This window comes from Ornithorhynchus anatinus, chromosome 1 (assembly GCF_004115215.2).
Source record: "Ornithorhynchus anatinus isolate Pmale09 chromosome 1, mOrnAna1.pri.v4, whole genome shotgun sequence".
Taxonomy (NCBI): Eukaryota; Metazoa; Chordata; class Mammalia; order Monotremata; family Ornithorhynchidae; genus Ornithorhynchus; species Ornithorhynchus anatinus.
In genome coordinates, this window is record NC_041728.1 from 97,797,698 (window position 1) to 97,825,117 (window position 27,420).

Below are 27,420 nucleotides of genomic sequence, written 5' to 3' on the forward strand. Positions count from 1 at the left end.
GAGTGTGGAAATCAGATCAAACAAGTATCCTGCCGCCATCCCACTCTCTTCTGCATCACCCTGACTTTCTCCCCTTATTTATCCCCATTCATGCTGAGAAGCATCATGGCATAGTGGATAGAGCACAGGCCTGGAAGTCAGAAGGTTGTAATCCTGGCTCTGCCGCTTGTCTGCTGTGTGACCTTGAGCAAGTCACTTCACTTCTCTGCGCCTCAGTTACTTCCTCTGTATAATGGGGACTGAGACCGTGGGCTCCACGTGGGATAGGGACCAACCCAATTTGCTTGTATCCACCCCGGTGCTTAGTACAAGGCACTGTTCAAATACTAGAATTATTATTAATATCCCCAGCCCCCATCACTTATGTACACTCTGTAATTTTATTTATTTATAGTAATGTCTGTCTCCCATTCTAGCCTGTAAGCTCACTGTGGGCAGGCGCCCTGTCTGATATATTGTTATACTGTACTCTCCCAAGTGCTTAATATAGTTCTGCACACGGTAAGCGCTCAATAAATATGACTGACTGATAGACTGACAATGCTCCCTCCACACAAGGGCCTGAAATATGTCTGGGCACTCGATCCTTCTGGCCTACCCCAGGCAGGCCGCAGGATCTGGCTTCAGGTAGAAAGGAGGAGTTGGCTCTCAAATAAGGTTGGCTGATAGTAACTCTGGCAAAACGCACCTCACAACAGGAAGAGAGAATACAATTTCCTACCATTACCGTCCTGATAACATAATGAAATGAACAGGCTGTTTTCTCACTGGCATTACATAAACCTCTTCTTAACCACATACCCTTTATCAGGAGGGTGAAGGTTTCTGAGAATTTTCATGGATTTTTACAAACAAGGGAGGGAGGAAAAAAAAGGGAGGGTGCACTGAGTAGTGCGAGAGGGAGGAGGGTGAGAGGGAGATGCGGTTAGGAAGAGGGAGACAGAGAAAGCTTCAACTTTTCATCCTTTATTCTCTTTTAGATGCAAATGTGCACCTGCTTAAATACTTCTATAGCTACAAAGGAAAAATGGAAAACTGAAATAGCAGATGTAAGGGTGCTTCTACGACACAGCCTAGGAGTAAAAAACCAAACCATGCTTGCCTGTCTTAGGGATGCCCGGGGTATGCCCGGTAGCTCAGAGAAGACATGGAATGTGCCCGCTGCTTGCCCCAGGGAAGCACCCTAGCAGGATGAGAAACGGGAGAAAGACGCCACAAAGCCAGTCTAACATGGAATTGCAAATGCACTGGAGAAATATCATGAATTGAGGGGACAGAGTAGCTTAGGTCCACAGGAAGGACAGGCACTGTTCTGAAAACCAACAGATGAAAATGCGCGAGAAATTTCGGGGGCTAGTGGTGTTTCTGTAGACCGTCTTAATCCTTAGGGAACTCTCGACAGATGCTCCATTTATGATCCACGTATTGGTATTTTCAACCTCTTGCCATTCATTTGTAGCTATGTTTTTCCTCCTGTTCTCCCTATATTGTGCAATTTATGTCTTCCTGGCTCACCATTAGTACCTTGAGGGCAAAGACTGAGTCTTCTAGTCTTATTTTATGCTCCCAAACACCTAGTCTAGCACTCTGCATGCAGTTGGTGCCCAGTGTGTGTCCAGTGCAGTGCTCTGCACCCTGTAGGTGCCCAGTACAGCACGCTGCACACAGAAGGTGCCCAATTCAGCACTCTGAACCCAGCAGGTACCTGAAGGCAATAAGTTCTAATCCCTGCTCCTCTATTTGTCTACTGTGTGACCTTGGACAAGTAATTTTACTTCTCTGTGCCTCAGTTACCTCACCTGTAAAATGGCGATTGAAACTGTGAGGCCCCACGTACGACAGGGCCTGTGTCCAACCCGATTTGCTTGTATCCACCCCAGCACTTAGTACAGTGCCCGGCACAAAGTGAGCACTTAACAAATACCATAATTTTTATTACTATAGTGCTCTGCATAGAGAAGGTGCCCAGTACAGCGCTTTGCACCAGTAACGCCTAGTACTTTGCTCTGCACACAGTAGTCATTCAGTAAATGACTGAAAATTCAGTAAATTCAGTGGGGAAGCAGCGTGGCTCAGTGGAAAGAGCCTGGGCTTCGGAGTCAGAGGTCATGGGTTCGACTCCCGGCTCTGCCCCTTGTCAGCTGTGTGACTGTGGGCAAGTCACTTAACTTCTCTGTGCCTCAGCTACCTCATCTGTAAAATGGGGATTAACTGTGAGCCTCACGTGGGACAACCTGATGACCCTGTATCTATCCCAACGCTTAGAACAGTGCTCTGCACATAGTATGCGCTTAACGAATACCAACATTAATATTATTAAATACATTTATTGTGATTCCCAATTGTAACAAGGGATTGCTTTCCAGATTTCCCTTAAATGCTTTACATATATCAATGAACACAGTATCTTTTTTTCTCTCCAGTAGGTCCCAGAAATGTCAATTTCAGCCCTCGGTCTGCCTGAGCTGAAATTCTCTCCTGTGAATTGACCCTCTGTCTCTCCTGTGAATTGACATCTTATCATGGCAGGAGAGTTTGCATAGGCTTATGAAGCTTAGAGCTACGCCATTTAGCGGTACCCATCCTGGAAAGGTCTCTGTGCTGGGCAACAGCGGCATGGGAAACGGTCAAAGGCGGATGATCAAGTGATCAAAACGTTGATCAGACAGTGGCAGGGACCCAACTTTTTACTGTGTGGAAGAAGGCGGTGGCAAAACACTTGCACATCTTTACCGAGAAAACTCTATGGATACACATACCAGAACGACTTTATGACATAAGATGGGATGTTCTGAAGAGGTGTGACCGTGGAGTCGCTATGGGTCGGAAATGACTCGAAGGCATCTGAAGAGGATGATGCTCTCTGTTGATATGTTTATATTCGTCTTCCCCATTAGGGTGTGAGTTCCATGCGGGCAGGGAATGGGTCTCCTGCTTCGTTGTACTTTCCGAAGCTCTAAGTACAGTGAGTCACAACCGGTCCTGTCTCGTCTTACGCTGTCGAGTCGTCTCCGACTCATAACGATTCCACGGATACATCTCTCCCAGAACACTCCACCTCCATCTGCAATCGATCTGGCAGTGTATTCACAGAGTTTTCTTGACAGAAACAGGGAAGTGGTTTACCCTCGCCTCCTTCCGCACAGTAAAGCTAAGTCTCCGACCTCGATTCTCTCCCGTGCCGCTGCTGCCCAGCACAGGTGAGTTTTGACTTGCAGTGGATTGCCTGCCACTCGCCAGCCACTGCCCAAGCTGGGAAAGGAAGGGTTATGAATGGGTAGGAATGGAATGCTTGACTGTCCCTCCCGTAGCTGAGACTGGTAGAGGACTGGAAACTCTCCAGGTGCCATCCTGAGAGGGGCACATCCAGTAGGCACCTGATAAAAACCATTACCAGTGTTTACTAAGTCTAGTACACTCTCCCAAGAGCTTAGTTCTATGCTTTGCCCACCATATTCAATAAATACTCTTGATTGATTACTATTATTGTGCGATAATTTTTCAGTGGTGGAAAACTGGGGGAGACCAAATATTCATACATTCATTCATTCAATTGTATTTATTGAGTGCTTACTGTGTGCAGAGCACTGTACTAAATACTTGGGAGAGTACAACAATACTGTTGTATTGAGAAGCAGCCTGGCCTAGTGGATAGAGCATGGACCTGGGAGTCAGAAGGTCATGGGTTCTCATGTCGGTTCTGCCACTTGTCTGCTGTGTAATCTTGGGCAAGTCATTTCACTTCTCTTTGCCTCAGTTCCCTCATCTGTAAAATGGGGGATTGAGTCTGAGCCCCACGTGGGACAGGAACTATATCCAACCCGATTGGCCAGCACTTAGTACAGTGCCTGGCACATAGTAAGAGCTTAACAAATACCACAATTATTATTATTATTATTGTTATTAAAAATAGACACATTCCCTGACCACAACTAGCTTACAATCTAGAGCTGGGGAGACAGACATTAATCTAAATAAACTAGGACTGAGGAGGGATAAGGGCATCGCTCGGCGTAGAATAATCATTCAATAAATACTACCGATTGATTGGCTGTATCAAAGTGCTCTTGCCTTTATTGTGCTTCCCAATTGTAACAAGGGATTTTTTTTTCAGATTTCCCTTGAATGCTATACATATATCAATGAACCCAATGTCTTTTTCTTCCTCCCAGCTGCAACCTCAAGCAGAACAGGAATGTGTGCCTACTGGATGAAGCAGAACAGCTTGGTGCTGGGCCATGGAACCCCATGTCCCAGAGAGGAGTGCTTCATATTTTGGGGAACAGCCAGGGGCTATCTCCAAGGTGCCCTCCTGGGGGGGAGGCCACTGTCTCTGTGGCCAAAAGAGCAGAAGCCTGCTTTATATATATATATATTTATTTATGACATTTATTTAACGCTTACTGAATGTCAGGCCCTGTACTAAGTGCTGGGTTAGATACGACCTAATCAGGTGGCACATAGTTTCTGTCCCGCATGGGCTCACAGTTTCAATTCCCATTTTACGGATGAGGGAACTGAGGTACAGAGAAGTGACTCACCCAAGGTCACACAGCAGACGAGAGGCAGAGCAGGGTTAGAACCCAGGTCCTTCTCACTCCCAGGCCCGTGCTCTATCCACTAGGCCACACTCCTTCCCTGCCAATAAGGGTTCCACCACCCAAGTAAGACAGTGTCACCAGAGCCACACGAAAGGGCCTCGTCGGGGCCCTGCTCCGATGCACTAGGCCCTCAGGCCAGTACCGGTTTGGGAAAGGCCAACCGGGCCTCCGCGGGCCATTGTGGATGGGGAGGGGGTTTCTGACCACACGCAACCCCGGGTCCTCGGACCCGCGGGGCTGCCTTCCCAGGAACCATGAGAAATGGCCTCGCAGAGGACCCCTTTCAACGCAGCTTGACCAAACGGATTGGTGTCAAAAGAAAGAGAGGCTGAATGGACATTCTTAACGGCTTATCCTCTCGAGATAAAAGCCAAGGACCCTTTTCACACTGAGCTTAGGGAGAAAGGCTCTGCCAAGATGGGCACGTGGAGTGGGGCGGGGGTCAGCGGATGAATGAGTGGTTTCGGTGGAACCCTGACCCTGACGATAGCGAGGACCGAGGGGGAGTCCTTCACACCCCCTCTTCTCTCTGACCCTCAGCGGAGGCCGGGACCGACCCTAGGACTGGTCTTCGACGTCCACCGGCCCCTGCCAGTTGAATTCGCTGGCATCGGTGGGAGAAATCTCATCTCCTGGGTATTAAGTAGCTCAAAGGAAGGCTGAATAATAATCACATTAATCCCAGCCTAATTGTTTCTGCAAAACACGGTGACCTGATTATCTCACTACTTGGGACATGGTCTCAAAGTCCTAAGTGCATTTCGAATTACCCTCCTTTTGAAAGGGCTGATTTGAAGATACTAGGGCCAAGGCCCAAACACCTCCGTGTGTGTAACTTGTCTAAGTGGGTACACTTCTCCTGATAATTTGCTCTTGGAAATCTTCACCGTGTTAAAGTCTGCCCTGGACCTGACACTGCAGAAATGAAATGTGATTTCTTACTTTTCATTCAGCCTTTGACAGCATGATTTCCCCTTCCATGACTGCAAGGCTCCCGCCAGCTTCCTGACACATCTTGGAATTTACTGCGGGCCCCCGATGTCACGGGGTGGGAATTCTACCTCGGAAACACCTGTCCTTCCTGATACAGAATCTGGTTCCCACCTATGACTGGGTCGTTTTTGGAAATGCACTTTTGAAAAATGGTTTTTATTTAGTGCTTACTACGTGGCAGACACTGAACTAAGCACAGGGATAGATACAAGGTAAAGAGGATGGGCGCAGTCCATGTCCCACACGGGGTTCACAGTACTAATCCCCATTTTAAAGGTGAGGTAACCACGTCCCAGAGAAATTAAGTAACTTGCCCAAGGTCACCGGCGGAGCCGGGATTAGAATCCAGATTTTAGACTCCAAATCCTTCTGGGTACATTTAGCTGACACGGAAGGAAGGGTCTGGGGCGGTGATATAGAAGCAGCTTGGCTTAGTGGATAGAGCACAGTCGTGGGAGTCAGAAGGTTATGGGTTCTAATCCCAGCTCTTCCACATGTCTGCCGTGTGAACGTGGGCAAATCACTTCACGTCTCTGGGCCTCAGTTCCCTCATCTGTAAAATGGGAACTGAGCCTGTGAGCCCCATGTGGGACAGGAACTGTGTCCAACTTGATTAACTTGTCTCTAACCCAACACTTAGAATGGTGCTTGGCACCTAGTAAGCACTTAACAATACCATTATTATTATTCTTGTTATAACAGCAGTGGGCCTGATGGGAAAAGGACACTATCATCTGAAGAACAGATTCCTTCAGGGCAGAAGCAGCATGTTCGACTGGAAATAGTGTGGCCGGGTGGAAAAAGCCCAGGCCTGGGAGGTAGGGACCTTGGTTCTAAACCCAACTCCCCCACAAGCCTGTTGTGTGACTTCCCCTCTAGACTGTGAGCTCGCTGTGAGCAGGGAATATGACTGTTTATTGTTATATTGTACTCTCCCAAGCGCTTAGTGCAGTGCTTTGCACACAGTAAGCGCTCAATAAATTTGAATGAATGAATGACTGTGACCTTGGGCAAGTCACTTAACATCTCTGCATCCCCATTTCACAGATGAGTTAACGGAGGCACAGAGAAGCGAAGTGACTCACCGAAGATCAGGCAGCAGACGTGTGGCAGAGCCGGGATTAGAACCAACGTCCTCGGACTCCCAGGCCCGTGCTCTTTAATAATAATGATAACAACGCTGGTATCTGTTAAGCGCTTACTATGTGCCGGGCACTGTTCTAAGCGCTGGGATAGACACAGGGGAATCAGGTTGTCCCACGTGGGGCTCACGGTCTTCATCCCCATTTTACAGATGAGGTAACCGAGGCACCGAGAAGTGAAGCGACTTGCCCGAAGTCACACAGCTGACAAGTGGCCGAGCCGGGATTCGAACCCATGACGTCTGACTCCAAAGCCCGCGCTCTTTCCACCGAGCCACGCTGCTTCTCTACTTCTGCTTTTCCACTAGACCACGCTTCTTCCCTAGATCACCTAGTCCAGACCTCGCCTCCAGGGATCCAGCCCTTGGGTGGAGACTCCAATCAATCAATCAGTCACATTTATTAAGCACTTAGTGTGTGCAGAGCACCGAACTGAGCACTAGGGAGAGTACAACAGAGCAGAGTTGGTAGACAACAAACTTACAGTCGAGGCACTTCTACATCTCCAGACCTTCCTTTAGTAGCTCACTCCAGGATTTTGTCCTCTGGACAGTCAGTCAGTCTCCCTCTCTCTCTCTAATTCTGTTCCAGCCCATTTCCTCTTACTTATCTTCAGCGGGGACAAGTAGAACAGCTGGTCAACCACAGATATAACCCATACCCATAGATATCCCGATAGACCCGGGGGCAGGATGGGGATGACAGCAGCAGTGCCAGAAGCAGGGAGCCGGCCCGTGGCCATCCTTCGGCTTCCCTGGCCCTCCTCCTTGAGTTACGGTGCCTCCCTTTGACTTCCTGAGATGCTGACCATCTCCGGCTCTTTTTTTTCTTTTTACGGTATTTGTTAAGCGTTGACTACGTTCCACGCACTGTACTTAAGTGCTGGGAGAAATGCAAGTTAATTGGGTTGGACATGGCCCCGTCCCACATAAGCCTCACAGTCTTAATCCCCATTTTAACGCTGGTATTTGATAAGCGCTTACTATGTGCAGACCACTGTTCTAAGCTCTGGGGTAGATACAGGGGAATCAGGTTGTCCCACGTGAGGCTCACAGACTTCGTCCCCATTTTACAGATGAGGTAACTGAGGCCCAGAGAAGTGAAGTGACTTGCCCACAGTCACACGGCTGACAAGCGGCAGAGCCGGGATTCGAACCCATGACCTCTGACTCACAAGCCCGGGCTCTTGCCACTAGAACAGTCCTCTGCCCACATCCCTGCTTCTAGAAATCTAGACTTTTGTGAGCCCACTGTGGGCAGGGATTGTCTCTACTTGCTGCTATTTGTCTCTATTTGTAATAATAATATTGTTAAGCGCTTACTATGTGCAGAGCACTGTTCTAAGCACTGGGGAGATACAAGGTGATCATATGTTGTGCCATATGGGGCTCACAAACTTAACCCCCATTTTCCAGACAAGGTAACTGAGGCCCAGATAAGTTAAGCGACTTGCCCAAAGTGACCCAGCTGACAAGCGGCAGAGCCGGGATTAGAACCCATGACCTTTGACTCCCAAGCCCGGGTTCTTTCCACCGAGCTACGATGCTGCTCTGATTAAACCCACATCAGCAGCAGCGGCACGGGAGAGAGTCGAGGGTGGAGACTCAAGTTTAATGCGCGGAACAAGGCAAAGGTAAACCACTTCTGTATTTGTACTCTCCCAAGCACTTAGTAGAGTGCACAGTGCTCTGCACACAGTAAGTGCTCAATAAATATGGTTGAATGAATCCCCAACCTAATTCTGGGAAAGAAAGCGTTATTTCTAGAGGGATGCAGTTCCAATTACAGAAGTGGAAACCAAGGCTTATTTTGTAAGGGGAATAAATCCACATCAGTTTTACTCCTACATGTATGCCACCAGAATCTTCAGAAATAAGGCCTTAGTCACAAATTTTTTTTGGTATTTGTTAAGCGCTTTCTATGTGCCAGGCACTGAGCTAAGCACTGGGGTAGATACAAGCTAATCAGGTTGGACACAGTCCCTGTCCCACATGGGACTCACATTCTTAACCCCCACTATACAGATGAGGTAACTGAGGCACAGAGAAGTTCAATGATTTGCCCAAAGTGACACAGCAGACCAGTGGCAGAGTTGGGATTAGAACCTAGGTCCTTCTGACTCGCAGGCCTGTGCCCTAACGATAATAATAATAATAATGTTGGTATTCGTTAAGCGCTTACTATGTGCAGAGCACTGTTCTAAGCGCTGGGATAGATACAGGGTCATCAGGTTGTCCCACGTGAGGCTCACAGTTAATCCCCATTTTACAGAGGAGGTAACTGAGGCCCAGAGAAGTGAAGCGACTCGCCCACAGTCACACAGCTGACAAGTGGCAGAGCCGGGAGTCGAACCCATGACCTCTGACTCCGAAGCCCGGGCTCTTTCCACTGAGCCACTCTGTTTCTCTGTGCCCTATCCACCAAGCCATGCAACTTCTCAATTGAAAACTACTCTCTGATATGACGCTCTTCTCGTGAGCACATGGCAACCCAACTCAAAGAGTATAAGCCAGAGATTTTGTTAATACAAGCCGTATCCAGCAGAATCCCCTCTCAGGATCCCACCTGGAGGGTTTTCAGTCCTCTACCAGTCTCAGCCGCGGGAGGGAGAGTCAAGCAGAGGCCCGTCCATTCCATTCCCAGCTTGGGCAGTGGCTAGCGAGTGGAAGGCCACCTGCTACACGTCAAAACTCACCCGTGCTGGGCAGCAGCGGCCCGGGAGAGAGTCGAGGGTGGAGACTCAAGATTGACGCGCGGAACGAGGCAAAGGTAAACCACTTCTGTATTTTTGCCTAGAAAACTCTACGGACACGCTACCAGAATGATCGCAGATGGAGAGTGGGGCGTCCTGGGAGAGATGTGTCCACGGAGTCACTACGGGTCAGAGACGACTCGACGGCGTAAAACGAGACCCAGCAGAAAAAGGAAATTCTAATTCAAGTGACTGATAACGAAATACGAATGTCCCGGTGTGGAAATCTTCTAGGAAAATGTACGAACGGTGGCGCCATAAACTCCTCTTCGTTAAACAGGGTTCACAAAGGGAAACCCAGGTTTACGAAATGAATCTTAATAGCCCACTGCTGCTCTAAGCGAGTATCTTCCTTCCACTTGGAAAAACATCAACAAATACCATATATGCAGATGCATGCGCGGGCACCTCTAGTATATTTACTTGCATAAATATTTCAAGTCAGACCTTTGAATTCATAATGAAGTAGCACAGCACTTTACAAAATAAGGTGATCCAGTAGTAAATTTAGATGTGGGTTAAATTGAATGGTGTCCTGAATACTAATCTCCGCGGTCGATACCCTAAAACCGAAATCAAAATAATGATATCATTCGGAGTCCAACTGAACAAGCTCAATACATCTGCTACAGGAAGATCTTAATAGGTCTCGATGAAACCTTATTGCTAAAATTTTAAATCATCGGCCAGGCTTTGTAACGGAGGCGCAAGCGGAGCTCCCACCTATCGCATTTTTTCCCCCTGCTCTTATTCTAATGATACACATTCAATTACTACGGAAAAGAAAAGAATCAAATCGGAAACATCTGTAGTTTGCCATATAATTACTGGATCTTCCCCATGGAGACTGACCTTTGAACGCAGACACTAGGACCTGAAAAGCTAAATGACAGGATATTCTCATGGTTTAAATGTATAACATGATTACAAGGAATTAAATAGGCACTGTTATTTTCTATCTTGGTTTATGGGACCATAAGCTTGCCCTTTATGATCTCAAATCTCTCGGCTCGGCATTGATTGGGTGGCCGAATATACTCGCTGTTGTTAGATTCAGAAGCTACGGACGCAGCCTGTTTTGATTATGTAATAAGGTTGAACGCGGTGTTTGAGGCTATTAGGCTGCCAATATTTTCACCTGTAATAGGAATCTTCTCTTCTAAGCTTTCTTCCTTGCTCTCATCTTCACACCCGCTTGGGACTTCTGTGTAGGAACACACAAAAATGAAACGTGTCAAAGTCAGAGCGATCAGACTGGTTTGTTTTCTTTTAAATCCCAACGCTTTAATTTCTCCTTTCTGTTATCTCCCATTTATTGATCCAAGCTATCCATTACAGTTCTCAAAAAGAAAGCCGACTGTGAACTTCAGTCTTACGTTTTTATGCTTCCCTGTGGCTTCCACGGAAAACAGTTTAGCTAATCAAATATCCTCATTTATGTTTTGATGACATTTAAAGCAAGTTCAACAGCTAGAAAAAGCCCCATCGTTCTCGCCTTTCTGCCAAATGTAGAGTACACGGCCATGAAAGCCTCGGAAACATCATTAGTAAAAATGAAACCTGCTATTACTTCAAGGAATAAACAAGCGTACATTCTGGAGATCAAAAACTGGTTGTTTGCTTTTCGGTAGGTAAGGTACATAGCATCCTAATTGCTTGTTTCTCTTTTTTTTTTTTTGTCTTTGACTTGATTGACTCTGAAAACTTTGCATACTGAGTGAGTTAAAAGGCAAAGCCATCCAGGAAGCTTGATTCATCTCACCCTGTACCTAAAAAAAACCTTAAAACGTTCAAATAATAATTTCCAGAGAGCAATGCGTATTCTGGGGCTATAATTTTCACCTCTGGGTACGAACTATCCTTTGAAATGAACCTGCTTTATAAATCGCAACACTATTTTCATAACTGATTTTTAAATCGCCAAATCGGGATCCTTTTTTCCGAAATTTGATCCATTTGGAAACAGGAGACTTTTCTTGCGACTCTCGAAACCCAGTAACACTTCCTACTAGCCAGCCCGAATACGCGTTCTCTTTACCTACAGCAAGCAACCAAACAAAAATTGGGCTCTTGGGAGTCTACCATTTTTATTTTATAATTACAACTTGAGCTATTGGGATTAGCAAACACTTAGAATACATTTTTGCAACGGGGAGAACCTTTAACAATGTTACCTTGTTTCTTTGTACCAGTGCTGTCGAGCCACTGAGTGTGGTTGGCTTGCTTTATTCCACTATTGTCATTCAGAATAGATGGCAAGCTACAAGATGAATCATTACTGTGAATAGACGACCTATCTTCACACTCTTCTGTAAGGGCCTTTTTCAATAATGCTGTAGCCTACGGAGTTTAAACAAAAAAAAAACAAAAACAAAAACAAGCAGGAATAAAAACAAACTGAAGCCATATTCCCCCTGGTCTCACTGCTCTAGTTATTTTCAACATAAATTTAGGTTAAGTTTGATTTAGAAATGTAATCTTCTCCCCTATTTGTTAGCAGAAATTAAATTATCTTCAAGTTAAATTAACATTCAATTATTTTCTAGAATAATTTAATCCCTTACAACAATTTACACAGGGAAAAACATAAGGGTTGAGGAAAAAAAATTTACAAAAAGATGTGCCTCTTGTGAGCTTCTTGGACAGGGAGGTTGCTGACAGTGTTGCATTCCCTGGATCAGACCGGTTTATCCTTTTTGGGGCATTATTTCTATCTCTAGAGCCCAGGGATGGTCCACTTGCCCATCACACTCTTCCTGGTCTCCATGGGAAGATGCTGGTTTTTTTTTAAAAAAGCCCTTTGATGGGAAATCTGGCAGGGTTGGGCCAGGGAGAAGGTGGCCCTAGGAGGGCCTAGAGAAGCAGTGCAGCCTACTGGAAAGGGCAGGGGCCAGAGAGTCAGCGGACCGGGGTTCTAATCCCAGCTCCGCCACTTGTCTGCTGTGTGAACTTGGACAAGTCATGTCACTTCTCTGTGCCTCAGTTCCCTCATCTATAAAATGGGGATTAAGACTGTGATCCCCACGTGGGACAACCTGATCACCTTGTATCCTCCCCAGTGCTTAGAACACTGCTTTGCACATAGTAAGCGCTTAACAAGTGCCATCATTAATTAATATTTCAGCCACAGTGTCCACTGTCAACTGACGATCGGTTTATGCCCACTCTGACAGTGCCCCCGACCACCGCCCCCCTAATCTTTTTCTGCTGCACAGGGGCACAGCCTGACATTTCCCCATCTTAAACATGTAAATCTTGCCATTTCCTTCCTACAGGATTAGATATAATAAAAATAATAACGGTATTTGTTAAGCGCTTACTATGTGCCAAGCACTGTTCTAAGCGCTGGGGTGGATACAAGGTAATCAGGTTGTCCCACGTGGGGCTCAGTCTTAATCCCCATTTTACAGATGAGGTAACTGAGGCCTAGAGAAGTTAAGTGCTTGCCCGAGGTCACCCAGCTGACTAATGGCGGAGCCGGGATTAGAACCTATGTCCTTTGACTCCCGAGCCCGTGCTCTTTCCACTAAAGTCACGCTGCTTTTCACTCAACCATTCTAAATTTTGTTTGGAGTTTCCTGACGGGGAACATGTCTACCAACTCTGTTGCATCGTGCTCTTCCGAGCGCTTAAGTACAGCAAACGCTCAGTAAACACCATTGATTGATTGATTTCTAGCCTGTCCCGATTTTTAGGATCTCTGATGCACAAAGTAACCCCATTTTTCCAGCAAGAGCACGCACTCTTCCACCCGCCAGATCACTGATGAAAAGTTCACAAGGCCCTGAGTGCAGCCCCATTGAGTTCTGAGGTTCAGTTCAGGTTTCCGCCCCGCACACTGGCCTTGCCAGTGAAGGCGGGAAGAGGGGCAGAATAAAAAGTCGAGGGTTTCGCTGGACAATGAGAGGCTCTCTAAACGTACGAGTTCTGGCTGGGAGTTCGTTAAGGGTCTTACCTTCGAAAACGGAAGAGGTGGGGTTGGTCATCTCAGCCTTGGTTTAAGATTAAGATGTAAGAAATGGAGGACTCAGGGGCCTTCGGCCATGCTAAGGTTGGTGGAGATTATCTGTCTGGGGTTATGATATGCAGAAGGGTAGGGCAGTTTCTGCACTTATTTATTCATTCAATAGTATTTATTGAGCGCTTACTATGTGCAGAGCACCGTACTAAGCGCTTGGAATGGACAATTGGGCAACAGATAGAGACAATCCCTGCCCATTGACGGGCTTACAGTCTAATCGTTAGTAGTTAGTAGTTAGTGAACTAACTCCACTAGTTCACTTAGACTGAGTGAAATCAGTCTGGGCCACGGGACCAATTTTTGTTGAAAACTGCTTGGTCTATCAATGAGAAGCAGTGTGGCCTAATGGATAGAGATGGGCCTGGGGGTCAGAAGGACCTGCGTTCCAATCCCAGCTCCATCACTTGCCTGCTGTGTGACCTTGGGAAAGTCACTTAACTTCTCTGGGCCACAGTTATCTCATGGGGATTAAGACTGTGAGCCCCGTGTAGGACAGGGACTGCGTTCAATCTGATGACCCTTATACCTTAATCTTAAACCGAGCGCGAGACGACCAACCCCACCTCTTCCGTTTTCGACGGTCAGACCCTCAACGAACTCCCAGCCAGAACTCGTACGTTTAGAGAGCCTCTCGTTGTCCAGCGAAACCCTCGACTTCTCTATTCTGCCCCTCTTCTTGCCTTCATTGGCAATGCCAGTGTACAGGGCTGAAACCTCCAGCGCTCAGTACAGTGCCTAGCACAAGCTCACACTCAGACAAGAGGCGGAGTGGCGGATTAGAACCCAGGTCCTTCTGACTCCCAGGACAGTGGTTTATCCACCAGGCCACATTACTTCACATCGCAGTTAACTGCCTAATGGATAATGCAACTTCCGAGGTGCTTATGGGGTCTCTCTGGGACATAAACCTAGTTTAAATTACATATTTTGACTTCAAGTAGGTAAAAATTATTTACACATTGCTTCTTAATTTATACGCTGCCCAGAGCAATTTCTCTAGCACCACACTGGACTATTAAGTAAATCATTTCCAGGAAATTTTTCTTGTATTTAGAACTATAATTGTTTCCCCCTTGCCCCATAAAATTCACTTAAAAAATGAAGGGCAATTTAACCAAGTGTGAGAATCCAGTGGTTCAAAGGGGATGATTTATTTTACTAATCAGAAAAACGAGTTAAAGATGTTGAGCTCGCACAGGTGGAGAAACGCTTGCAATATTGAGCCTTCAAAGGTTTTCCCGCCAATCTCATTTCAGTTTGGCAGCTCCACTAGAGAGGATCAATCATAGTCACTGAGTCCTTACTGTGTGCAGAGCACTGTACTAAGTGCTTGGGAGAGTGCACTGTAATGGTATAACTGTAAGCCCGTCGAAGGGCAGGGACCGTCTCTATCTGTTACGGATTTGTCCATTCCAAGCGCTTAGTACAGTGCTCTGCGCATAGTAAGCACTCAATAAATACTATTGAATGAATGAATGAATAACAGGGTTGGTAGACATAATCCCTGCCCACAATGAGCTTACAGTCTAGAGGGGAGACAGAGGGTCTAACACGTGACCAAACTGAGCAGTGAATGGGCCCAACTGGAGCTCTGATCCTGTAGACTGTAAGCACCTTGTGAGCAGAGATTGAGCCCACAGACTCAATTGGGAATTGTACTTTCCCAACCACTTAGTACAGAACTCTGCATATGGTAACTGCTCAATAAATACTATTGATTGACTGACTGAGTAAAGACTCAATCAGAGACTTGACTGACTCTGATCTGATCGTTTAAACTGTGAGCTCGTTGTTGGACAGGGATTGTCTCTATCTGTTGCCGAATTGCCCATTCCAAGCGCTTAGTACGGTGTTCTGCACATAGTAAGCGCTCAATAAATACGATTGAATGAATGAAGGCACCAGGGCAGCCATTGGTTTTATTGCAGGCAGACTGTTTTTTAGTCTGACCCCACCCTGTAATGGATGCTGCAGAGGACACCTGTATGTCCAGTATTTTAAAACTTAATAATTGTGTCATTTGCTAAGTGCTTATTCTGTGCCAAGCACTGTGCTAAGTGCTCGGCACTGGGAAGCAGCGTGCCTTAGTGGATAGAGCATGGGACTGGGAGTCAGAAGGACCTGGGTTCTAATCCCAGCTCTGCCACCTGTCTGCTGTGTGACCTAGGGCAAGTCACTTCACTTCTCTGGGCTGCAGTTACCTCATCTGTAAAATGGGGATTAAGAGAGTGAACCCCATGTGGGACAGGGACTGTGTCCTACCTGATTAACCTGTATCTACCCCAGTGCTTAAAAGAGTGCTCGGCACATAGTAAGTACTTAACAAGGACCGTAATTATTATTATTATTAAGTGTTGGGGTAGAAACAAGATAACAGTCCCTGTCCTACATTCATAGGGCTCACAGTCTAAGTAGGAGGGAGAACAGGTATTTCCTTCCCATTTTTACAGATGAGGAAACTGAGGCATAGAAAACTTAAGTGACTCTCCCAAGGTCACACAGCTGGTTAAATGGTGGATCCGATATTAGGATCCAGGTCCTCTGACTCTCAGGTCCACGTTCTTTCCAGTAGGCCATGCAGTTTCATTTAATTTTAAATGCCTAACTTCCTCTAAATTGATCAACCGACCAATTAGGTATTTACTGACCGCTTACTTTGTGCAGTGCACTGTACTAAGTGCTTGAGCGAGTACAATATAACAGAGCTGATGGACACATTCCCTGCCCACAGGGAACTTACAGTCCAGAGGGGAAGAGAGATGTAAAATAAATGATGGATATCTACAAAAGTGCTGAGGGTGGGGTGAATAAAGGGTACAGATCCAATTGCAAGACTGATGTAGAAAGGAGAGGGAGTGTAGGAGAGGGCTTAGTCGGGGAAGGCCTCTAAGAGGAGATGTGCTTCTAATAAGGCTTTGAAGGTGGGGAGAGTGGTCGTTTGTCATCATAAGAAACGGGAGGGCGTTCCAGGCCAGAGGCAGGACGCAAGCGAAGGTCAGCGGTGAGATAAGACGAGATCGAGCTAGTGAGTAGGTTGGCATTAGAGGAGCGATGTGAGCCTTGTGGCTCGGAAGCACAGCCTGTGTTTAAGGGGGCCTGGAAAGGGCATACAATGGCTCACGAGTAAGTGGAAGGGTCAGAGCTCCGGATGGACTTCTACAAAATGATGCGGATGACATTATCCCTCCATGTTCCATGCCCTGGGTAAATCCTGGCGACGTGCAGGCAGTGAACACCCTAGGAAGTGCTGCCCTTCTTTCTATGGCAACAGAGACAAGGCATGTCAGGAGAGCCGTTCAAATATACCGCTCCCATGAGAGAGAAATTTGGGGGTCTGCTCCCAACTGGGACCACTCCCCTCTATGCCCTCAGACAGCAGCACAAACCAGCCCTCTGTCCTGTCAGTGACATCTCCAGCATCTGCCGGCCCACTCCCCCACCTCTTCCTCTGTGAAGCCTCAGCTGTCCCCATTTTTTTTTTGGTATTTGTTAAGCGCTTACTATGTGCAGAGCACTGTTCTAAGCACTGGGGTAGATACAGGGTCATCAGGTTGTCCCATGTGAGGCTCACAGTCTTAATCCCCATTTTGCAGATGAGATAACTGAGGCCCAGAGAAGTGAAGTGACTTGCTCACAGTCACACAGTTGACAAGTGGCAGAGCGGGGATTCGAACCCATCACCGCTGACTCCCAAGCCCGGGCTCTTTCCACTGAGCCACGCTGCTTCCCTATATTACTGCACCTTGGCCACTGCTGGCTGGGGGGTCTACTAAGAAGGGTGGTACCGTTTCCCCCCGTCGCCCCAGTTTCCGCAACCAGCCACGTTGGTTCTGCCTGCTTCAAGGTAGCTAGGCCTCGGTCCTACTTCCTGTGCCATAACGTAATAATTGTGGTATCTGTTAAGTGCTTACTACGTGCCAGGCACTGTATTAAACGCTGGGGTGGTTATAAGCAAATTGGGTTGGACGCAGTCCCTGTCCCACATGGGGCTCACGGTCTTCACCCTCATTTTACAGATGAGGTAACTGAGGCCCAGAGAAGTGAAGTGACTTGCCCCAGGTCAAAGAGATGATAGATGGCAGAGCCAGGATTATAACCCAAAATGGCAGGGCGTAGTGGAAGAAGCAGCATAGCACAGAAGACAGAGCACAGGCCCGGGAGTCAGAAGGTCCTGGGTTCTAGCCCTGGGCTCTACCACTTGTCTGCTCTGTGACCGTGGGCAAGTCATTTTGCTTTTCTGTGCCTCAGTTACCTCATCTGGAAAATGGGGATTGAGACTGTGAGCTCCACGTGGGAGAGGGACCTGTATCCACCCCAGCACTTAGTAGGGTGCTTGGCACATAGTAAACGTTTAACAAATGCCATAATAATAATAATTATTATTATTATCGTTATAACCCAGGTCTTTCTGACTTTCAGGGCCGTACTCTATCTGCTTGGCCACACTGCTTCCCTGGCACCACCACCGAAAGAGAGTTTGGTATGGGGCGAGAGAGGAGGCTTCTGCATCACACGGGCACTAGAGGCCGACCCCTAAATACTCATCCCAAGCCTTTCCCCCCAACAACACTGTAGTGTAGTGAAAAGGGAAAGGCCTCACTGTGGGGCAGCAGTGTGGCCTAGTGGAAAGAGCATGGGCCTGGGAATCAGGGGACTTGGGTTCTAATCCTGGCTCTGCCCCTGGCTGCTGCGTGACCTTGGACAAGTGAATTTCTCTGCGCCTCAGTTACCTCAAATGTAAAATGGGGATTCAGACTGCGAGCCCTCTGTGAGACAAGAACTGCGACCAACCTGATTATCTTGTATGTACCTTAGCACTTAGTACAATGCTTGGCACATAGTAAGCGCTTAACAGAAAGCATAAAAAAAAAATCCAAAACCCCCTTCCCCTCCTCCCCATACTCCACAGCCCCTATGTACATTTCCTTACAAGAGTGCATGCCCTACCTATAATTTATCTCAGTATCTGATTTCCCTGCTAGATTGTAAGCCCCTTGAGGGAAGAAATTATGTCTACTTTCTCGGTTGTACTCAAGTGCTTATTACAGTGTCCTGCGCAAAGCGAGTGCTCAGGAAACACCACTGTTTGACTCAGTGAAGCAGTGGCAGGGATTCTGCCCCAGACCCTGCCCATTTCGTGGCTTGGCACTATGAGGGTGCCATCGTCAGCTTTGCCGCCACAGGTCGTTAGTCCTAACTAGCTCGCCCCACCTCCTGGACTTGGAAAAGGACCAGAGGTGGAGACAAGTTGGTAGTTCCACGGCTTACCTTCCGTTAGGGGGAGAAGGAAGATGATGATGGGAGGCAGCATGGCCTAATGAAAAGAATTTAGACTCGGGTGTCAGGAGTCCTAATAATAATAATTATGGTACTTGTTAAGCACCTACTACTTGCTAGTCACTGTACTAAACACTGGGGTAGACACAAACACATCGGGTTGGGCACAGTCCCACATGCGGTTCACAGTCTCCATCCCTCTTCAAAGCTCTACTCCCCCTTCAAAGCCCTCCTGAAAGCTCACCTCCTCCAGAAGGCCTTCCCAGACTGAGCCCCCCTTTTCCTCTGCTCCTCCTCCCCTCCCCGTTGCCCCGACTCCCTCCCTCTGCTCTACCCCCTCCCTACCCTACTTGCGTATATATGTACATATTTATTATTTTATTTATTTTATTAATAATATGTATATATCTATACTTTTATTTATATTGACGCTATTGATGCCTGTCTGTTTTGTTTTGTTTTACTGTCTGTCTCCCCCCTTCTAGACTGTGAGCCCATTGTTGGGTAGGGATTGTCTCTGTTGTCGACTTATACTTTCCAAGCGCTTAGTACAGTGCTCTGCACACAGTAAGAGCTCAATAAATACGATTGAAGGAATGAATTTTCCAGATGAGGTAACTGAGGCCCGAGAAATGAAGTGACTGGTCCGAGCTGGAATGAGAACCTTCTGACTCCCAGGCCTGGACTCTATGACGCCACGCTGCTCCTCATTTCTACCAACTCTATTAAGCTGTCTCCCCCAGGCACTTAGTACAGTGTTCTGCACACAGTAAGCGTTCCTGAAATACCGTCGATGGACTAGTTGCTGCTCTGTGACCCGGATTTGGCCGGTGGAGGTTGAGAAAAACTTTTCAGCCCAATGTTGAGCATGGCATCATTGTGTTAGATTATGTGGAAGCCTGGGGCAGGGACCATATCTCATTTTAACAGAGAGATTCCTAACACCCACTAATGTGTCTACCATCTCCGTTATATTGTACTCTCCCACACACTTACAACAGTGTGCTGCCCACAGCAAATACCACTGATCGATAGTATCATACTCTGTAAACAGTAGGGACTCGGTCCCTCTAGACTATGAGCTGGCAGGCACGTGTCTGCTGTTATACTTTACTCTCCCAAGCGCTTAGGACAGTGCTTTGCACACAATAAGCGCTCAATAAATATGACTGAATGAAAGTACAATGCCCATTTTAAAGAAAGCCCTCAGTACATATAGTCACAGCTGATTAAGCCACGACTATTCCATTTACGGTATCTGTTAAATGCGTGGTTTAGTAGAAAGAGCTCGGGCTCGGGAGTCGGAGGTCGTGGGTTCTAATCCCGGCTCCGCCACTTGTCAGCTGGGTGACTTTGGGCAAGTCACTTAACTGCTCGGTACCTCAGTTACCTCATCTGGAAAATGGGGATGAAGACTGTAAGCCCCACGTGGGACAACCTCATCGCTTTGTATCTACCAGCGCTTAGAACAGTGCTTGGCACATAGTAAGGGCTTAACAAATACCATCATTATTACTACTATTACTACGTGCCAAGTACTGTACTAAGCGCCGGGGTACGTACGAGTTAATGGGGTTGGACACGGTGCATTTCCCACATGGGGCTCACAGTCTTAATTCCCATTTTACAGATGAGGGAACTGAGGCACAGAGAAGTTAGTGACGTGCCCAAAGTCCCATAGCGGATAAATGGCAGAGTCGGGATTAGAACCCAGTTCCTTCGGGCTCCCGGGCCCACGCTCTATCCGCTAGACAACACTGCTTCTCTATATCTCACAAGGTTCATATCTACATCGTGCAGGGTAGCCTTGTTCAAAGAATTGATATGAGTTACAGAATGTGAAGTAAAAGTATACCGGCATATCTATACATAAGCCATGGCTTCAAGGCGGGATACAAGGCTTTGTAACTCTCAAACCGAAGGCTTTCGGCCGATAATGATTTGTCATATATAATAACTGTGAGACAATTTGCTATCTTTCCAAATTTAAGAACTATTTTTGTTTTATGATTTTTGCGGTGTCCACAGGAGATAACAACTGATATCCCTTTGCGGTCTCTGCCTGAAGTTCATTTTTTTAAAAGATTCTGAGTCAAGGCAAACATCAGTGACCGATATCCTTCAGCCCTCTCGTTTCACCGTAGAACTGCAAGAACAAAGTGAGAAAAGCAATGGCTCTGGGAAAAAAGTGGATCATTAGGAGAAAATCCTCTGTAACATCATTGCTCAGGACTTACTCTGGGCTCTCGGGGTGCAGGGCACAACCCAAGGCTTTCTGAAATTCCTCCCCTGAAGGAGTAACTGCAGGTCTCGAAACTTCCATTTTGAGAAACAGCTTTCTAGGAAATATTTTATAGTTTCTAGGGGGTGATTCTAAACCAAGGAGAGTGACCTTTGGAAAGAGCATGGGACTAGTTGACAAGAGTCTGAGATTCTAATTTCAGCTCTGGCACTCACCTACTGTATGATTTTGGATAAACCGCATAAACTCATTGGATCTCATTTCCCTTTCTGCAAAATGGGATAAACTACTGGCTCACCACACCTTTTAGACTGTGAGTCCTGTGTAGGATGGAGAGTCTGTCTGGTCTGATTATCTTGTATCCACCACAGTGCCTGGCATTAAATATTATGATGACAGCTTAAGTAAAACCAATTCAAATGTATTTAATTTAAAGCTCTTTAAAATTCCAAAAGCCACTACAGATTTCAAACAACTAATATTTTAAAGACTTTTAAAATTTTCCTAACCCAACCGGTTCGACTCCATTTAACTTAACAATATCCTTAAACAAATGAAGATTAGTTACACGCACATCTGTGGGTGTGTTTGTTTCTGGGTGAGAGTGTGTGTCTGTGTGTGTATATGTTAGGGGGAGGAGAGTTTTGAGATGATGTCCTGATTTATATGTTATTAATGCTGCTCCTTCCCTCTAGAACTGCTTTGGAAATGAGACAATACAATCAGACTATGTATTACAAGGGAATTTCATGCATAATTAAAACCCAGTAATACACTTAGTAAACACCCAAACACTATTAAAACACACACACACACACACAGCAGGGCCTGGTAATGATGAATAAGGGGCTGTTTTTGCTGAACACAGCCAGGTTTTCTACATCACAGTAAGCTAAAAGCTGGACTGCCTCATCATTGTACACTGCTGGTACAGTATGGTATATGCTAACGGAGAAATGTTCTAATGCAGATTAGATTAGATCAGCATTTTGTTGTATGAATGAGGAATTCCCAAATTTAACGGTCAAGTCATGGGAAACCCATTTCGATGTGAAAAGCCACCTCCTTGTTCAGGTTTCTTGTTCGATACAGTGAATTGCTTCCTAGTGTGAACTGTCCAGAAGAGAACAGGGACCGAGCCCAGGGTGATCTCCAAGGGGAACCACGGTCCGCCCAATCACTGAGAAGCAGCACTGCCTCGTGGCTAGAGCACGTGCCTGGGAGTCAGAAAGTCATGAGTTCCAATCCCGGCTCCACTACATCTCTGCTGTGTGACCCGGGGCAAGTCACTTCACTTTTCTGTGCCTCAGTTACTTCATCTGAAAAATGTAAGACTGTGAGCCCTAAATGGGACAGGGACTGTTTCTAACCTGATTAATTTGTATCTACCACAGTGCTTAATACAGTGCCTGGCACATAGTAAGCACTTAACAAAAACCATAAAAAAAAGCGTGTGTGCATGTGTGCACGTGTGTGTGTATGTGCACGTGTCCACATATGTGTTTTATGCTCTGGGGCTCTCTATGCACCAGAGGGTCTCTATGTCGGGGGAATGGGGAGACTGAGGATGTATGTGTTTGGTTGTTCCTTTCTGTGCTGCGTGTGTGTGTCGAAGTGTGTGTGCATACATGCAGAGTAATAATAATAATAACGTTGGTATTTGTTAAGCGTTTACTATGTGCAGAGCACTGTTCTAAGCGCTGGGGTAGATACAGGGTAATCGGGTTGTCCCACGTGAGGCTCACAGTTAATCCCCGTTTTACAGATGAGGTCACTGAGGCACAGAGAAGTTAAGTGACTTGCCCAAAGTCACAAAGCTGACAAGTGGCAGAGCCGGGATTTGAACTCATGACCTCTGGACTCCCAAGCCCGGGCTCTTTCCACTGAGCCACGCTGCTGACTGACTGTATTTGTAAATGAGCACCGCTGCAGTTATAGTAGGAGGCCAGGTGTGGGACTCCGACAGGGTGTGTGAATATGTTTGTGTGTGCATACGTGAGTGGGTATGCATGCCGTGTAATCAATCAATCAATCATATTTATTGAGCACTTGTGTGCAGTGCTCTGTACTAAGCACTTGGGAGAGTATAATAGAACCGCTGATAGACAGATTCCCTGCCTACCGTCTACAGAATAGGTGCACCTGAGAGCATGTGCACGTAGGCACTTGAGTGTGAGTGTCTGCTGGTGGACAAGGACAGAAAGAGATATGACAAAAGATCAGTGAGGACTAGCTGAAGGGGAAGGGGGAGACAAAATAAAGAAGGCCGGTGAAACCGAGGAAAAGGAGAGACTCCCATGAGAACATGGGAGAAGGGGGAAATGGCGAGAAATGAAATGGAAGCAAAAGTTACATGCTGGGGATAAAAAGTCCCTAGAGGTAGGGAAAAATAGAGCCTTGGGCCTTTTTTTATAGATCTCACCTTGTTTGATAATTAGGGTTGGAAACAACTCACCTCTTAGTAGTTTCCAGCTTTGAAAGCAAAGCCGTGAAGTTTCTGCCCAGTATATTTCTACCCATGCATACTGTGGAAAACTCTCACACAGCGTGGTTGTTTACAGGAGTCCTGATATACACCCAACACTCATGGGGAGCAAAGAAATAAATCCCGAATGCAATAATTAGGTCTCCCCCCCCATCTCCACCACATTTTAAAGTAAATTGGAAAGTTTAAAGAAAACTAAGGCCTGTCACAGGCACTGAGAAATGGGATCCTTTTGAGGGAGGGTAGACTTTACGGCATGAGTCATAAAACACGAAAACAACCCAGAATACATTTAGCAAGAGGAAGGTAACAGGTATCCCAACCTAGGACTATTTTAAGGAACAGAAAAACAGCATCCATTAGGAAGCCGTGTTCTACAGAGAACAGTAATTCAACCCCCACATACAAGGAATGCCCGCTAATTGTTCTCCTTATTATTGATTCACTATTAGTGGATGGATGGAGAAAATGGTTACAATAGTGAAACCAGAGTTGTTTTTAAATATAAAAAGTAATTTCCTCAGAGAACAAGGATACTTCAAACATCTATCTCTTCCTCTAACCACAATAAATATGTTTTATTTAAATGAAAAACAATTTAGATAATGCTGTATTTTTGAAGCTTGGTTTTCTGTCATTGGTTTGTCTAAAAAAAATAAAAATGAGCAGAGTTTTCCAGTGAAGCTCTACCACAAACAACCTTGGTTCTCCGAAGGGCTGTGACCTCAACATCTAATCATAGACAGCTGTCCTTCTGGGTCTAGTGGGGATTACTTCAAAAGGGGGCTTATCAGAGAGATTTGGGGCAGTCCCGGTGGGCAGAGGCCCCTCTAGAACTCATGAAAGAAAATCCCAAAGGGGGGAGGTCTTTAAAAGTATAGATTTTGAAGAATATTTCTTCACAGTCCAAGATTTTAGCCCTCAAAGTATTAATTGTGAGGTGTAAAGACCGATCTACAGAATAAAGAAATGGCTAACCTGATTATCTTGTATCTACCTCAGCCCATAGTAGAGTGCCTGGTACACCGAGCTTAACAAATACCATTATTATTATTGTTATTATGATTATTGTTACTACTAACCGTGGGACTTTGGTCGTTGCTTTCTGCTGCTAATAACGTTTCAAACATCTTCGCTACATCCTCTTGGAGAGAAACCTTGTATTTTTTTAGGGTATAAGCATGCTGGGATAAACGTTCCCGAAACAAGACCGAATCCGGGGGTTGTTCCAATCTGGAAAACAGAAAATGGAAAGTATATACAATCTGGCCAGCCAGAAACACAGCTGAAATGCTTTTCAGCAGCAACATGCTTAAGAATTTCTTTTCTTTTCATTTGTTGGTGATTCTCTCTCCTAGAATTACCCACCTCATTCACTCAAAACAAGCTCCTATGGACCCATCTGGTGGGTTTTAACCTTACGGGGCCGAAACTGATCGAATATTAACAGATACAATGCGCATCAGGGGACATTCAGAAACTACATGACGATGATGATCACAGTTCAGGAGGAAGAGAGGCATCTGTTGCAAGAGAATTGTCCTGGTATGTAGTTCACACATAGTTCTCAGGGAAACCAGACAACCTGAGGAACAAGGCCAGTACTAGTGATTCAGTGGACCTGGGCAAACCATCATTTATTCATTCATTCAATCGCATTTATTGAGTGCTTACTGTGAACAGAGCACTGTACTAAGTGGTTGGGAGAGTACGATATAGCAATAAACAGACATATTCCCTGGCCACAACGAGCTTACAGTCTAGAGGGGGAGAGGGACATTAAATAAATAAATTTCAGATATGTACTAAAGTGCTGTGGTGCTGGGAGGGGGAATGAATAAAGGGAGCAAGTCAGGGCCACGCAGAAGGGGAGGGGAGAAGAGGAAAGGAGGGCTTAGTCAGGAAGGCCTCTTGGAGGAGATGTGATTTCAATAAAGCTTTGAACTTCCTGGCCCGGCAAGGGAGGGGTGGAGGCAGGGGGGTGGGGGAGCCCTAAGGAGAGGAATTTTTGCCATTCAAGTAGTTCCACCCTCATAACTGCCTCTGCCTTAGTCTGCAGAGGGGTTGACTTCAGTAGCCGAGCACCAACATCATCGTCATCATCGTGAGTAGTATTTTTGGAGAACTTACTGTGTGCAGAGCACTGTATTAAGCTCTCGAGACAGCATAATACGACAGAGTTAATAGACTTGTTTCCTGCCCTCACCGAGCTTACAGACTAGAGACAGCAAGGAGTTCTCCTTTGAGACCCTTAGAGATGCATGGATCATTGAAATGGGGCAGGGCTCATACATTTCACGCTCCCACCAATAATGCAACGAATGCATCAAAAATCAGCGAATGCCCAATATACGAATGTAAAACTGTGGGAAAAAGGAAATACCACAAGGAGCATCGTGACACACCTCAGCAGCCGTAGAACATGTAACCCCAGCTTTGAGCACCGAGTGTTATCGGCCACTAAATTGATTAATATGATACGTGATATTACTAATATGGGCTCAAAGGAAAAGATGTGGATTAAAACTAATTGTAGCAAATGGATTGGCATCTCTCACTGTACAACTTCTTACTATCACTGAAAAAGAAAGCTTGTGGTGTGACATGCCCATTCAAACAGCATGGCATAGTAGAGAGAGCACGGGCCTGGGAGTCAGAAGGTCATGTCCCATTTGTTCAGTGCTTACTATGGACCAGGCACTGTACTAAGCGCTGGGGTGGATACAAGCAAATCAGTTTGGACAAAGTGCCTGTCTCGCATAGGGCTCACAGTCTTAAATCCTCATTTTACAGTTGAGGTAACTGAGGCACAGAGAAGTGAAGTGACTTGCCCAAGGTCGCACAGCAGGCAAGCAGCAGAGCCGAGATAGAGCTCATGACCTTCTTAGTTCCAGGTCCGTGCTCTATCTATTAGGCCACGCTCCTTTCGGAGGAGGGCTGGGCCAGATGGTCTCTCTCAAGGTCCCTTCCAGAGTCATGGCCTCCTGAAAAGATCTCAGGCCTGTTTCAAGAGGATTTGTCCGGCTGGTCCCGCCTGAGGGCACCTGGAGAACCACTAACAATTGTTATCTTTTTTTAATATGCAAACAAGCACTGTGTGCTAGATAGCAGAAATTCATTAGGAATGAATCAACCATGAATAATGGCAGCTATTCCCGAACATTCAGACAGGCTTTGTAAAACAGTTCTAGGAAAGAGAGTTTCTGAAGATCAGAGATGGAGAATTTATAGATCTTCACTAATAATAAATAAGGATCATTTCTTAGGAAAGGTTAGATGGAACTGCAGATTAATAGTTAGAGGCCACATTATGAATGTTTTAGAATTAGAACAACTTTAAATCCATTCAATTCAGATATATCTTATCCCAGTGCCAGCAATCTTATCTGGCAGTCCGAGTTGAGGGTGGAACGCAATGAATCATATAATATACGATTGCAAATAGAAGTATAAATGAATATGCACTTTCGCTGTCACATAGGAAACTGTAGTTTATGACCAACAGTGTGTCAGTATTTCTAAAATGATTTTGACAAAGCTGGAATTGGATTGGCCAAAGAAGCTTGCAATCCATTTCATTATCTTCCCAACCCATTTATCAAGGAAGACTTTCCCATCCAGCTCCTCCCGCTCAAAAATTGCTCCTCGACAGACTGACCATCGAACACAAGATCACGAGACATGTCATTACTGGGTCAAATAGATGAGCAGTGGATACAGCCCGGGCCTGGGAGTCAGAAAGACTTGGGTTCTAATCCCTGCTCCTTCACTTGTCTGCTGTGTGACCCTAAGCAAGTCACTTCACTTCTCTGGGCCTCGGGTACCTCATTGGTAAAAGGGGGATCGAGACTGTGAGGAACGTGGGACAGGGACCGTCCAACCCAATTTGCTTGTACCCACCCCAGCG

The 27,420-nt window shown here is 46.2% G+C and overlaps 1 protein-coding gene across 4 annotated transcripts in view; it reads right to left on the reverse strand.

The window, feature by feature from the left end:
• Positions 1 to 27,420, reverse strand: part of KIZ (kizuna centrosomal protein) — a 144,377-nt gene that overhangs the window by 38,365 nt on the left and 78,592 nt on the right. For all 4 annotated transcript variants that reach the window (XM_029067316.2, XM_029067322.1, XM_029067328.2 and 1 more), the window contains 3 exons: positions 24,596 to 24,746; positions 11,663 to 11,828; positions 10,627 to 10,692 (listed from right to left, as the gene is read on the reverse strand). In XM_029067316.2, coding sequence (XP_028923149.1) covers positions 10,627 to 10,692; positions 11,663 to 11,828; positions 24,596 to 24,746 — 383 coding nt within the window. The remainder of the gene's footprint in view (positions 1 to 10,626; positions 10,693 to 11,662; positions 11,829 to 24,595; positions 24,747 to 27,420) is intronic.